At 46.8% G+C, this 13,453-nt stretch overlaps 1 protein-coding gene across 4 annotated transcripts in view; it reads left to right on the forward strand.

Moving 5' to 3' along the window:
• The window catches only part of CCNJL (cyclin J like), a 105,623-nt gene that overhangs the window by 68,419 nt on the left and 23,751 nt on the right, over nt 1-13,453 (forward strand). For all 4 annotated transcript variants that reach the window (XM_043464811.1, XM_043464812.1, XM_043464809.1 and 1 more), the window contains exon 3: nt 3,665-3,878. In XM_043464811.1, the coding sequence (XP_043320746.1) occupies nt 3,665-3,878 (214 nt within the window). The remainder of the gene's footprint in view (nt 1-3,664; nt 3,879-13,453) is intronic.

Consider the following 13,453-nt stretch of genomic DNA (forward strand, 5'->3'; position numbering starts at 1 on the left):
ACCTGAAATTAACAAAATATTGTGAATCAACTATACTTCAATTTAAAATTGTTTATTAGAAAAGATTTTCTTCATGATTTTAAAAAAATAATAAAAGGTTGAGGAAAAGGATACATTAAAATTCTTCTAGTCTCAGATCTAATATTTCTTGTTAGTTAACCCCTGGGGTTTTAGGACTTTGTCACATTCAGTTTCTTCATGTGTAATGTTAGGGACAGGAAATAATTGATCAGGCACCTTCCAGGATCACAGCTTTAGGGCTACTGAGAGAGTGGTGTTGTGGCCTCAGGCTCTGGGGGAATAAGTCAGAGAAGAGATCCTAGCTTGAAATCTCTACAGGGTTTGCATTCAGAGGGCAGACCTCCCCTCCCTCAGGGAAGACGAGCATCTTTACCAGCGTCCACAGCTTTCCTCTGCAGTGCTGATCCCGGTTTGGAATTCTGCAGTTGCCTTACCCTTTGATGGTCATCTCTTTCCAGCAGGGCCATAAACTCCATTAGAGTGGGTGATGTGCCCATCTAATTTTTTTTATAACAACTTTATTGAGATATCATTCACATACCATAACATTCACCCTTTTGAAGTACACATTCAGTTGCTTTTAGTGTATTCACAGAGTTGTGCAACCATTGACACTATCTAATTTAAGAACATTTTCATTATTCGTAAAAGAACCCTCATATCCATTAGTAGGTTCCCTCTGCTGTTAACCTTCCTACGTGCCCCCAGCTTCCTGCAGTCACTAATCTACTTTCTGTTTGTACGGATTTGTTACCAGAAGGGGGACCCCTTCCAGGGCTCAAGAGTGGGCTCTTGTCTAACACTCGGAAGCAGATTGTCCGAGGAGACACATGTCCTTACAAAGCAAGAGACTTTATTGGGAAGGGGTGCCCAGGCAGAGAACAGTGGGATGAGGGGACCCAGGAGGGGGTTCCCTCCTCCTGGGCAGAGGGTTCCTCTGCCACATGGCTCACAGTCTCAGTTATTATGGTCATGGGATTAGCTTACCAGGTTGTCTGTGGCCAGTCATCTTGCTCATGCCCACTTTGGTCTGACTGGGGTCCTTCCTGGTGGCGCCAGGGTCTCTCTGCCAAGGGAGGGTTTCTGGGAGGTTAGCAGAACATACTATGGCTTGGTGATTCCTCTCTCCTTTTGGCCCCTCCCAAATTTTCCTGGTTAGTTTTCAGTGGCAGCACTGTCTTCCTTATGGGGACCTTCCTGTTGTGAGACAACTCATGCAAGTGGTTATTACCATGCCTGACCAAGGCAGACAGTTTTGGGCTATAGTTCCCTAATATTTTCCTGTGCTTCACATTCCATATAAAGAGAGTCCTATGATATGTGGCCTTTTATGACTGGATTTTTTTTCACTTAACATAAAGTGCTCAAGGTTCATCCAAGTTGTAACATGTATCAGTATTTCATTCCTTTTTGTGGAATAATAATATTCCATGGGATGGGTATTCCATATATTTCCATTCATCAGTTGGTGGACACTTAGGTTGTTTTCATTTTGGGGCTATTATGAATAATGCTGCTATGAACGTTCCAGAATGAGTTTCTGTGTGGTCATCTGTTTCCATTTCTGTTGAGTATACACCAAGGATTGGAATTGCTAGGTCATGCGGTAACTCTTTTACATTTTGAGGAGCTGCCAAATCATTTTCCACAGTGGCTGCACCATTTTTCTTTCCCACCGGCAGTGTATGAGGGTTCCAATTTGTTCACATTCTCACCAACATGTGTTTATTTTCCATTTTTGTTTTTATAATAGCCAATCTAATAGATGTGAAGTGGTATCTGATTGTGGTTTTGCTTTGCATTTTCCTAAAGATTAGTAATGTTGAGCATCTTTTTGTGTGCTTATTGGCAATTTCTATACCTTCTTTGAAGAAATATCTGTTCAATCATTTGCCCATTTTTAAATTGGGTTGTTGGTCTTTTTATTGATGAGTTGTAAGAGTTCTTTGTATATTCTGAATTAGAGTCTCTTACTGATCTATGATTTCCAAATATTTTCTCCCATCCTGTGGGTTATCTTTTCATCTTCTAGATGGTGTCTTTTGAAAGTTTTAAATTTTGAAGTCCAACTTATGCAGTTTTTTCTTTTTCTTTTTGGTTCCTTCTGTTTTGTATGTCATATCAAAGAAACCACTGCCTAACCTAATCATAAAGATTTGCTCCTTTTTTTTTTTTTAAGAGTTTTATAGTTTTTTTTTTTTTTTTTTAGTTTTATAGTTTTAATCTTACATTCATGTCTGTGTCTATCTCATTCCTGATTATACCCCCTCTGCCTAGAATAATGCCTGATATATAGAAGTTACTTGATACTTATTGAGTGAAATGAATGAATTGGTATCTCTTAAATGAGTGAATGAACAGATATCTCCTTGTCCCAAAGCTATTCACAGCCCCAGGGTTAAAAGAGGGTGTTAGACAGGGGAGGGTCACTGGTCTGTTTTAATCTCATCCCCCAGTTAACCTGCCCTTAGTGGGCACTCACAGTTCCTTTTCTGCAGTTTTCTTCTTTCTGTTTTTCCTGGATTTTTGCTTCTTTTTTGTTCCCCCTTTTGACAAAATGTTGCTAAGACGTTTCCTAAGTAAATTGTGTCTGGTCTGCTTGCTTAAATGTATGGTAGAGGTATAAGAAAATTTTTTCATTCATCAAAATCTTGGGTGAGATAATTCTCTTATTGCATTTACTTGTGTTAGACTGATAAATTCAGATGACACAGTAGTACATAAATTACGAAGGAAGAGTCACCTCCTCAGGGGACATATGATGGCTAGAACTTACTTCTAGAAAAAGTGTATGTATAGAGAAAGAAAAGGTAAGATAACAACTAATGAATCTGGGTGAAGGCTCTTTGGAGTCCTCTGTACTCTAGTTTTCATTAGGCTGGGCCAGGTCTGAGTTGTGGCACTCAGGGTCTCTGATCTTCATTGTGTCATGCAGGATGTTGTAGTTGTGGCGTACGAGATCTTTAGTTGTGGCATATGAACTCTTAGTTGTGGCGTGTGAAGTCTTAGTTGTGGCGTGTGGGATCTAGTTCCCTGACCAGGGATTGAACCTGGCCCCCCTGCATTGGGAGCGTGGAGTCTTAACCACTGGACCACCAGGGAAGTCCTTGTGCTCAAAATTAACAATTTTTCTTACACTGAATTTTTTTCAAAGCAGTGTTTCTCAACAATCCCGCCCATAGAGGAAATTAAGCCGAGGACCCTGAGAGGTTGCTTGGGGCTTTACATCCACTTTTCATTTTATCCTCAGCTGTTGGAAAGGAAGCCAAGGTGAAGGTGGGCTGACCAAGGTCATACAACCTGCTTGAGTGGAAAAACCCGAATTTGGATTTGAGACTCCCAACTTAAGTCCTCCTATGTGTTTTATGGCCTGTGCATCTCAGGCAGTCAACCTTTTGCTGGGAATGACCAGGCTATCACCCTTGCCTCTGTCTTCACGTTCTTGACACTTCACGAGCCTGTGCTCAGCGAGGGTGGGAGGGAGATGGTCCAAGAGTTTCTAGAACAGAGCGACTGCCATGTGGGGCTTGAAGGAAGGTGAAGAGGGAATGGAGGGAATTGGTGCTCCCTCACCAGCCAGCAGGTGGGCCCTGAGGCTCCCGGGAGGCAGCCCTGACGCCCTCTTCTGCCCTGCCTGTTCCAGGAGCTGAAGCTGCCCACCTTCCGGGCTCACTCCCCGCTGCTGAAGAGCCGCCGGTTCTTCGTCGACATCTTGGCCCTGCTGAGCAGCCGCTGCCAGCTCTGCCCCGCCGCCCGGCACCTGGCCGTCTACCTGCTGGACCACTTCCTGGACCGCTGTGACGTCACCACCTCCAAGCAGCTCTACGCCGCGGCCGTCTCCTGCCTCCTGCTTGCAAGTACGTGGAACCCGCCTCCTTCCCTCCCGCTCCATGAGCCCACGTGCTCCCGAATTGTTCTACATTTCCGTGGTCTTTGTGCGTCTTCTGTATTCATCCTTAGCTGAATGCGAAGAAGTGAAGCTGCTCAGTCGTGTCCAGCTCTTTGCGACCCCTCCTCCATCCATGGGATTTCCCAGGCAAGAATATGGAGTGGGTTGCCATTTCCTTCTCCAGGAGATCTTCCTGGCCTAGGGATCAAACCTGGGTCTCCCGCACTACAGGCAGACTCTTTACCGTCTGAGCCACCAGGGAAGCATTTAAAATGTACCAGGCTATAAGGCATAAGGATTTTAGCAACTTGATCTTAAAATAATCCACATAATGACTCTAGAAGACAGATGTTTGAATACCTGCATTTCACCGAGGCACAGAGAGGTTAAGAAATTTGCCTTGGATCTATAGCAGATAGGATTTGAGCCCAGAAATGCACGATGCCAGAATCTGTGTCTTAACCCCATATTTCCTCCTTTCTGACATAAGGCCTCTGAATGTGCTAGGTGGGTGGGTGGGGAACTCTAGCAACCATTGTCCTTAGACGTGTTTAGAAATGTGACTGCTTGTGTGGGGCCCAAGCAGGACCCTTCATATATTTGTCAGGCCTGGGCACAGGCCTCTTTTGATGAGGCCTCACTAAAACACAGCGTGGCTTTGACCATCTGTCTGTCTGCCTAGGTAGGAAATGAACATGCTCCTGGTCTGGCTCAAACACAGTCTGCCATACCATGCTGCCACTTTAAAATCGCCCCCTGGTTTACTGACGGTCTTAAAAGGACCAGCCATCAGGGTCCTGCCTCTCTGACCTCATGCCTTTCTCCCCTTCCATCCCTGGGTTCCAGCCAGTTCCCCTGCTCCCCTGTCACAGAGCTTTGCATATGCTGTTCCCCCTGCCCAGAGCGCTTCCCATTCTCTTCCCCTGCCCCTCTGGTCTTGGTTAGACAGCACTCGGGTCCCATGCTTGCATCCCTAAGAAAGCCTCCACCACTGCCTGCAGAGTGAGTGGGGTGTATGTACAGTGTCTCTGATGTACAGTTCCATAGCGTCGTGGATTTTTAATTAAAACCCACCTCCTCCACTGAGCAGGCTTCCCTGATGGCTCAGCTGCAAAGAATCCACCTGTGGTGCAGGAGGCGCAGGAGATTCTGGAGATGCTAGTTCAGTTCCTGGGTCGGGAAGGTCCCTTGGAGAAGGGAATGGCTACCTACTGCAGTATTCTTGCCTGGAGAATCCCATGGACAGAGGAACCTGCAGCCTACAGTCCATGGGGTCGAAGTCCAACCTGCAGGCTACAGTCCAAGAGTCAGACAGGACTGAGTGAGTGAGCAGCACACGCCCCTAAGCAGTGAGTTTCAGAGGGTAAAGGACAACATAGTGAGGCCTCAGGATGTAGTATTTGTGGGCTAAAGGAAATGAATGGAGCCAAGGGTTCCTTTAGAGTGGGGCGTCCGCACTTCTCCAGGTTGCCCTTAATGCAGAGGAGTGGATACCCCAAAGTGACCAGCTGCGGTCACAGTTCCTTGATATCTAATCAGATATTGCCTTCGTCGCTACATTATGTTATTGTCCTATTTTATTACAGGGGGCCCTTGCCCAATCTTTTTGCTTCCCACTGATGCTTCAAGAAGATTATGCCCATTTTCTCCAGTGGCTTTGTCTATCCCTGGCACACTGCTATGAACCCTTCATCACCATCACCCAGTTCCAAACACATGGCATTAGAGTTTTTAATTCTGCCTTGTTTTCCACCCTGGCACCTGCCACCTGCTGTTATCTATAATCCCTTTGCCAGCTTTGGGTTTACAGCCTTCTGACTTGTGATTTTCTTTACCTTGGGCCAGCTGGCTTTCCCCTGTGATATAGGGGAGCCCGGTTTGCTGGGAGACTGGCCTGCTTGCTAACTTCAAAGTCCCACATCAGCTCGCAGCTCTCTTTGGTCTTGGGAGGAGCTGTGGGGCTGGTGAGACATCCCTGTTAGCGGAAGGCAGAACGGGCGTCGCATTTCGGGGGGCCCTCGGGGAGTCTGTGCCATGGCCTCTGGCTTGCTGCTGTCTGTGATCTGTGGGCTGCTTCGAGACCCCTGGGGTGGGGGACTTGGATTTCCATGGGGCCACTGAGGCTCCGGCGTCTGTCTGGGGAGCTGGGGCGGGAGGTGTGCACTGGGGACTTCTTTGTGCCGTGGCTGCCATGGCAGAGGGAGGGGACCTTTCAGACCGAGAGGCGGACCCCCCACACACACCCACATGTCTGAGGGCGGCAGCCAGCCTCGAGTGGCAGGAACGGATTTTTCAGGACACCTGCCATATGCTCAGAGGCCCCAGGAAAGAAAAGTTTCCATGACAGCCTGAAATCCTATTCATTCCTCCTTCGCCTCTCCCCAGGCCAACTGTCAGCCACAAGGGAGGTCACCTTGCTCAGGAGGTTCTGAGTTCTGCTAATTTGCTAGCAAATAATTAATTCCCAGATAAGAAGGTGACAGTTCTTGGATTTTTGCAGCTGCTTCCAGGTAAGGGTCTTGCATAGATGGAACCTTCTCACCCACACACAGTTTCTCTGCTCCCATAAAACAGGAGCTGGTCAAAGACCCACGTCTCCAGACTGTGGAAGGAGGAAGAAAAGCAAGAGTTTGTGGGCTGTTCCATGGCGGACCAGTGGCAGAGCCGCCCTTTGCCTCTCTATGATCAAGTTTTATTTATTTATTTTTCAATCCCTGTATTGCTAAGTAGATTCTTAACCACTGGACCATCAGGGAAGTCCCTCTATGACCAAGTTAACTTCATTTCCTTCCTTAACAGAGGAGAGACTTCTGTTGTTGTTCAGTTGCTAAGCCGTGTCCGACTCGTTTGTGACCCCATAGACTAGCCCACCAGTCTCCTTTGTCCATGGGATTTCCCAGGCAAGCATACTGGAGTGGGGTGCCATTTCCTCCTTCAGGGGATCTTCCCGACGCAGGGGTCAAACTCATGTCTCCTGCATTGGCAGGCAGATTCTTTACCACTGAGCCGCCAGGATAGCCTGGAGAGACTCCTTCTGTAAGTCTCAGCTAGGTATAAGTGTGCCATAAATTGAATAGAGCCACTGTCTTCTGTAGTCTTTCATCTTATATAGCACCCCTCCCCGGCTGTCTTTTGGTTGTTGTTGTTGTTTAATTGACAACACAGAAACCCCACCACCTGCAGGTGAGTTGGCTTTGACGGTGCCACATAATCATCGTCCTGATGGGGTGGCTACATTGTTTACTGGTCCCTTTCTCCACGCCCAGCCCTATGCCAGCCGCTTCATACACACATCACTTGGAAGCTTCGCAACCAGCCCGGGTAGTCGTGCTGTCTTCTGCCCATTCTGTAGGTTCAGAGAGGCCCAAAGTCACACAGTTTGGAATTTTGCTTTATTTTTTTTAATTGAGGTAGAATTCTTATCACAACATAGAATCTACCGTTTTAACCGCTGTGAAGTGTGCGGTTCTGTGGCATTTAGTTCACGTACCGCTGTTGCACAGCCGTCAGCTCTCTCTGGTTCCAGAACACGTTCATCATCCCGAAAGGTGCCCATGTACCCCGTGAAGCAGTCAGTTCCCATTCCTCCCCATCCCCAGCCCCTGGGAACCACCAGTCCGTTTTGTGTCTGTCTGGAGTTGCCTATTCTGGATATTGTATATGGAAAGGAATCATACAATATGTGACCTTTTTATGTCTGGTTTCTTTTACTTTAAGTTTTAAAGATTCATCCATGTTGTAGCATGTAGCAGTACTTCAGTACCTCATTCCTTGTTACGGCTGTATGGATACATACAGCCTTGTATGGATGGACCACAATTTGTTTATCCATTCACATGTTGATGGACATTTGGGTGGTTTTCACCTTTTGGCTGCTAGGATTAGTGCTGCTGTGAACATTTGAGCACCAATTTTGTTTGAACATTTATTTTCAATTCTTTTGGGTATCAACGTCGGAGTGGAATTGCTGCCCATATGTGGTTATTCTGTGTTGAACTTTTTGAAGGAAACTTGGAGTTTTGCCTTTGCCTGGTTATTGTCGTTCAGAGATGAATATGTGCTGAGTCCTTATCCCCAGGATATGGACCGGGGAAGGAGAGAAAGGAGAAAGGGAGGGAAAGAAAACCAGAAAGGCAGGAGGCATGACCAGTGGCATTTTGCTGGGATGGCAAGGCCTTAAAAGTAGTATAAGATCTTGCAACGATGATATAAAAAGTATGAGATGCAGTAAGTCTCCGACATACGAATGAGTTCCATTTTGAGAGTGCATTCATAAGTCCAACTTGTTCGTAAGTCCAACAAAGTTAGCCTGGGTACCTGACTAACACAATCTGCTATGCAGTACTCTACTATAATAAGTTTGTAATACTTTTCATACAAATAACACATAAAAACAGAAGCAAAAAAATAAAACATTTTTAATCTTGCAGTACAGTACCTTGGAAAGTACAGTAGTACAGTACAGCGCTGGCATACAGGGGCTGGTATCGATTGAACAGGTAAGCAGTGTTACTGACTGCAGGAGGGAGAGGAGGTGGGAGGCGGCAGAGTTGAAGGATCAGTAGCAACAGGAGACAGAGAGCAGGCTGCAGTTTCACTTACTCCTGACACTGATGGAACAAACATTTGCATCTTTGAATGTTCGAAACTTGAAGGTTCACATGTAGGAGACTTTATATATATATATATTTATGGGTTTTTTTTACTGTATACTTTTTATTGTTTAAAAGATTCCAAAAGGAACAGAAGCACCTAGTGTAAAAAAATTAGTTTCTCCCCAAATCCATAGTCACATTCCCAAAGTTTGGGGTGTATCGTTCCAGATCTAGATGTACTTATGTACATCTAGAGAAAGTAAACCTATTTTCATTTCTCGGGGTGGGGGAGGGAATGAATCATAGGTTAACAGCTATATAAACTGCCCAGTAAACAAAATTGCCCTCCCTTCCTCCTTTTATCATTCTTTCTTTACAGCTAATCCCAATTCTCATTATACTTTCTCAGAACAAGCTTCTGTTCTCTTTCATTGTGACTTTCGGACCCCCACCCACTCCCTGGGAGAACAAGGTTTCTGAGTGCTGAATTGTCGGTGAGCTGCATCCTGCCCCTGACTTCTGATTTGTGAGAAGCTGTGGGAGCTCAGGGAGATGAGTCCATGTGTTTCTTGGGATAAAATTCTGACTTCCATTTTTTTGTAGCTGAGCCTGAGTCCAGTGCTGGCCTTCATCTCAGCCCTCATCCTTCTCCCCAGGAGAGGGAGGCATCAAGCAGGAGGGTGATCCCGTGGTCTCTGCAAGAATAAGACCTTCTCTGTCCTTGGGGCCTCCTGCAGGGCAGGCTCCCTTAGCCGGGCCTGAGTCAGTCCTGCCATTCTGTGCTTACCTGTAGTAGGCCCATCTCCCTCTGCTAGAGTTTTAAAATTAGCAATGGTACACTCACTTGTAATGAGATTCAAAGAATAAAATAAAAAATCTGTTGCCCATCCCACTCTCCAGAGACAACTTATGGGAACAGTTTCTTATATCTTTGCCCAAAACGGATTGAATGTATTTTCTAGGAATATTCCATGTGTATACAAACATACAGTCAGCTTTCATGAGCCAAGATTCTGTACTTGCAGATTCACCTGCTCACTGGGCTTTATTTGTGACTCCAAAACCAACGCTTCTGGAACTTTGGGGGGCAGCTCTGTGCTTTCTCTTTTCAGCTCTCATATTAATAACAAATATCAGGTGGCCTTTTTTGCTCTGTTTCGTGCCATGTTTTCTTATTTTTCTGCTTGTTGGAGACTTTGCTGTGTGAAATGAGCCCCCACCATCATGTTGAACTATGGTGTTCTGTTCTGCTGCGTTTGGGAAGGCTGTGCTGTATGCTCCTTCGGAGAACATTTGTGTGTTAGGTTAGCTTTGCTTAGGCGAAAGGTATAGTGCTGTTAGCTGTGAGTTCAGTGATCATGAATCAATGATATATTAAACAAAAATACACAGAAAAGGTTACGTGGGGGTTTTCTTGCTCCGCTGGGTCTTTGTTGCTGCGACTGGGCTTTCTCTAGCTTCTGTGCGTGGGCTCCTTGTTGCCGTGGCTTCTCTTTTGGAGCACGGGCTCCAGGCACATGGGCTCAGTAGCTGTGGCACATGGACATAGCTGCTCTGCGGCATGTGGAATCTTCTTGGACCAGGGATTGATTCTGTGGTTACAGGACCACCGGAGAAGTCCAAAAAAGCTTATGTGTTGATTGATTGTGATCAGACTCACAGGAACCTAACCCTGTATCTTCCCTCTAGGAGCATGGTTCTCTGTGCACCGTGAATAATCAGAATCAGTTAGATCTGCACAAATGGGTTAACACCAAAGGTGCTTTCTTTGTGGTATGTTAGGGAACATCTTTCCCGTCAGTCTTTGTGGATGTACCTTACTCTTTACACTGAGTGCAGAGTTCTCCATGTTATAAACACCGACATCTATAGAATGATTTCTCTGTCAATGTATATTTACAGTGTCATCTTTTTTTTTTTTACACTGCTTTACACAATGTGACAACAACTGTCCTTTCCCTTGCATCTTTGCACACTGAAGTATGTCTGTGAAATAAATTCCCACAGATGGGATGGCTTTGGTCAGAGGTGTGTGCATTTAAGATTTTGGTAGGTTGCACCGAGTCCAACAGCTGAGGAGATCCTTTTTTTCTTCAGTTGAACTTAGTGGGCGGGAGCCTTTGGAGCCACGCTTCTCCACCGTCAGGAGAGTCATGTCCCTCCCCTATCCTGGCCCCTCATCACTGTCCACCAGGGCTTCCCAGCGGGTAGTGCATTTGCATCCCACCTTTCTGCCTTGTCCTGTCCAGGATGCCCAGGTAAGAAATGAGTTCCCACAACAACTGCTTTTAAGGCTTCTTAAGTCCAACATCAACCTCTTAGTGAAGGTACCAAAAGAAGCAGTGCCTCTGGGCCTCCGTAGATTCTAGAAGAGGCCTGTCTTTCTCTCAGTTAACGGTCTCCCTCCATCTCTCTCACCCCTGTATCCTTCCCCTCCCCTTCCCCTGCTTTCATTACTTATCAGCTGAGAAACAGCTTCTTTGCCAGTCGGGGGATGGGATCACTCCCTCTGAGATTTTGAGATTTCGGAAACTTGAAAGCAGCTCTAATCTCTCCCGATGTCCCTCCTGGACAGGGATGAAGGAAGACGCCCCAGCTCCCCCTGAAGCCAGGGATGCTTGGGACCCCACTGGGGCACCAGTCACAGGCTAAGCCTGCATGCTCAGTCATGTCAGAGCAACCTTTTGTAACCCTTTGGACTGTAGCCCTCAAAGCTTCTCTGTCTATGGGGTTTTCCAGGCAAGAATACTGGAGTGGGTTGCCATTTCGTCCTCCAGAGGATCTTCCCAGCCCAGGGATTGAACCTGCATCTCCTGTGTCTCAGCAGATGCAAATGGAGGCAATTTTTCCAGGTAGCCTTGTTCAGGGGTGTGCTTCAAAAAAGTGTGAGACTTATTTATAGGATTAGGCTCAAATCTGCAAGGAAACTTGGCTGTTCAGGAAATAATTTAGCGCTCCCTGCCTCTCATGCAAGAGTGGTCGGCCCTGTGTTTCCTTCCTGCTATGGTTTCACATTTCAGAAGTCAGGATGGGTCTTACCTTTGATGCGTGCACTTGATGTGACCGATATGTGTTACTTCCTCCAGAAGGCTGCTGCAGTGTCAGTGGTGTGTATTCTAATTCGTAGTATTTCAGAGGTGTCCACACAGCACAGGGCGGGCTAGAAACAGGGGTCAGTCATGTGCGGGCCACGCCGAGCAGCTCCAGCGTTACTGTACAGTGAGCGAGGACATGGTGATTTTCCATTTCCTGTTCCTGTTTCTGCAGACTGGCAGGCTTAGAACTATTTGAGGGGAGGGATTTTGTGTGAAGTGGCTGTCAGACAGCTGACTGGGCTGGAAACTGAGAAACTGCACCATTTGCCCTAGCAAGTCTAGTGCCCAGACCTGTTCGGCCAAGGCCTGCTATTCTGGTCTCAGAGATTTTTTTGAGGGGAGGGAGAATCTTGAGCTGTGTGAGTTGATTTATCATGCAGTGTTTAAGAGCCCTTGACCCCACATGGGTAAAATAGTCATAAACAACCCCCTGTATTTCACCTTTGCTGTATGCCAGACGCATGCTGTATGTCAACCTCAGGGAGACGGGGTGAACAGCAGGAGTTCACCTGGAAGACTCAGCGGCACATCGCAGGGCACAGAGCAGATCAAGCCCGCATCCTAAGAAAGCAGGCTTCAAGCCAAGCATGTCCAGCAAGTCCTGGGCACATGCCAAGAACAAGCCAGTCACCCTGCTGAGAAGATCCAAGTGTCCTTCCTGTTAGGAGAACATTTCGGCTCACACCATGACTAGGATATTGACATTGGGCACCCTCTCTGCTCCTCATGCTATTTGCGGTTTGGCTGCTGGGATCTCGGCATCTTTATCTTCTTATTTACAGTCACCTTGAACCCACCGAGTAGTCAATGCTTGGTGTCTTATAGTACTTTGTCCGCTCTCACAGCCAGGATTGCATTATAAGCATCCTCCTGCTACTGCTGAAGGCTTAGAGGGCGCAGTTCAGAGTCCTTCATCATCGGGCCACCAGTTCCCCACACCCAGAGTCTGTCCTCCAGGTTAGAGCCCCTCCCTGCCTTGCCAGGGAGACTTGGGCTCTGCGTGGTGGGGTGTTCACACCTCTGGTCACAGCATTCTGCCCTCCATGAGGCACCCACCAGTTGTCTGCATTGGTTACAGTAGGACCAGCAAGGCAGCTTTCGGTTCTTTTCTTTTTTTTCCTCTTCAGTATAATTTCTGGGCTTCCCTGGTGCCTCAGTGGTAAAGAATCCACCTGCCCATGCAGGAGATACGGGTTTGAACCCTAGTCTGGAAAAATGCCACGGAGCAGCCAAGCCGATGCAGCACAACTTCTGAGCCCACAGTCTGCAGATGCTGAAGCCCTCGCGCACCCTAGAGCCTGTGCTCTGCAACAAGAGGCGCCTCAGTGAGAAGCCTGCACACTGCAAGTGGAGAGTAGCCCTCAAGGCAGCAAAGACCCAGCACAGCCAAAGAAAAAAATAGATAGAATTATTTTTTAAAAAGAAAAGTATGATTTCCGTTTTATTGTCTTTTCAGAGAACAGTATTTCTTCAGTCTTTAAGGACTCATCTCCTTTCCTGGGCTTCAGTGGAGGCCGTGGAGCAGCACCTGCAGGTCTAAATCAGGGTGGCGCTGTTCTGTCCTTCAGCGCTTTCTGAGAATGATGCCTGGTTGACTACTTTGCTGTGAATGGTACCGTTCACACAATAGTGTTGTTTCACACACAGCTTGGGAAGCACAGAGGCGTCGAAAACACTTGCTTCAGAGTTGTCATCCCTGATGGCTGCAGCCTCTAGGATGTTCCGAATGACAAATTTTTTTAAAAAGAGAAAATGTTTATTTTTGGCTGCACTGAGTCTTTGTTGCTACGCATGGGCTTTCTCTAGTTGCAGCAAGTAGGGGCATCTATCTAGTTGTGTACAAGCTCCTCTTT

Source organism: Cervus canadensis, chromosome 4 (genome assembly GCF_019320065.1).
Source record: "Cervus canadensis isolate Bull #8, Minnesota chromosome 4, ASM1932006v1, whole genome shotgun sequence".
In the NCBI taxonomy this organism is placed as follows: Eukaryota; Metazoa; Chordata; class Mammalia; order Artiodactyla; family Cervidae; genus Cervus; species Cervus canadensis.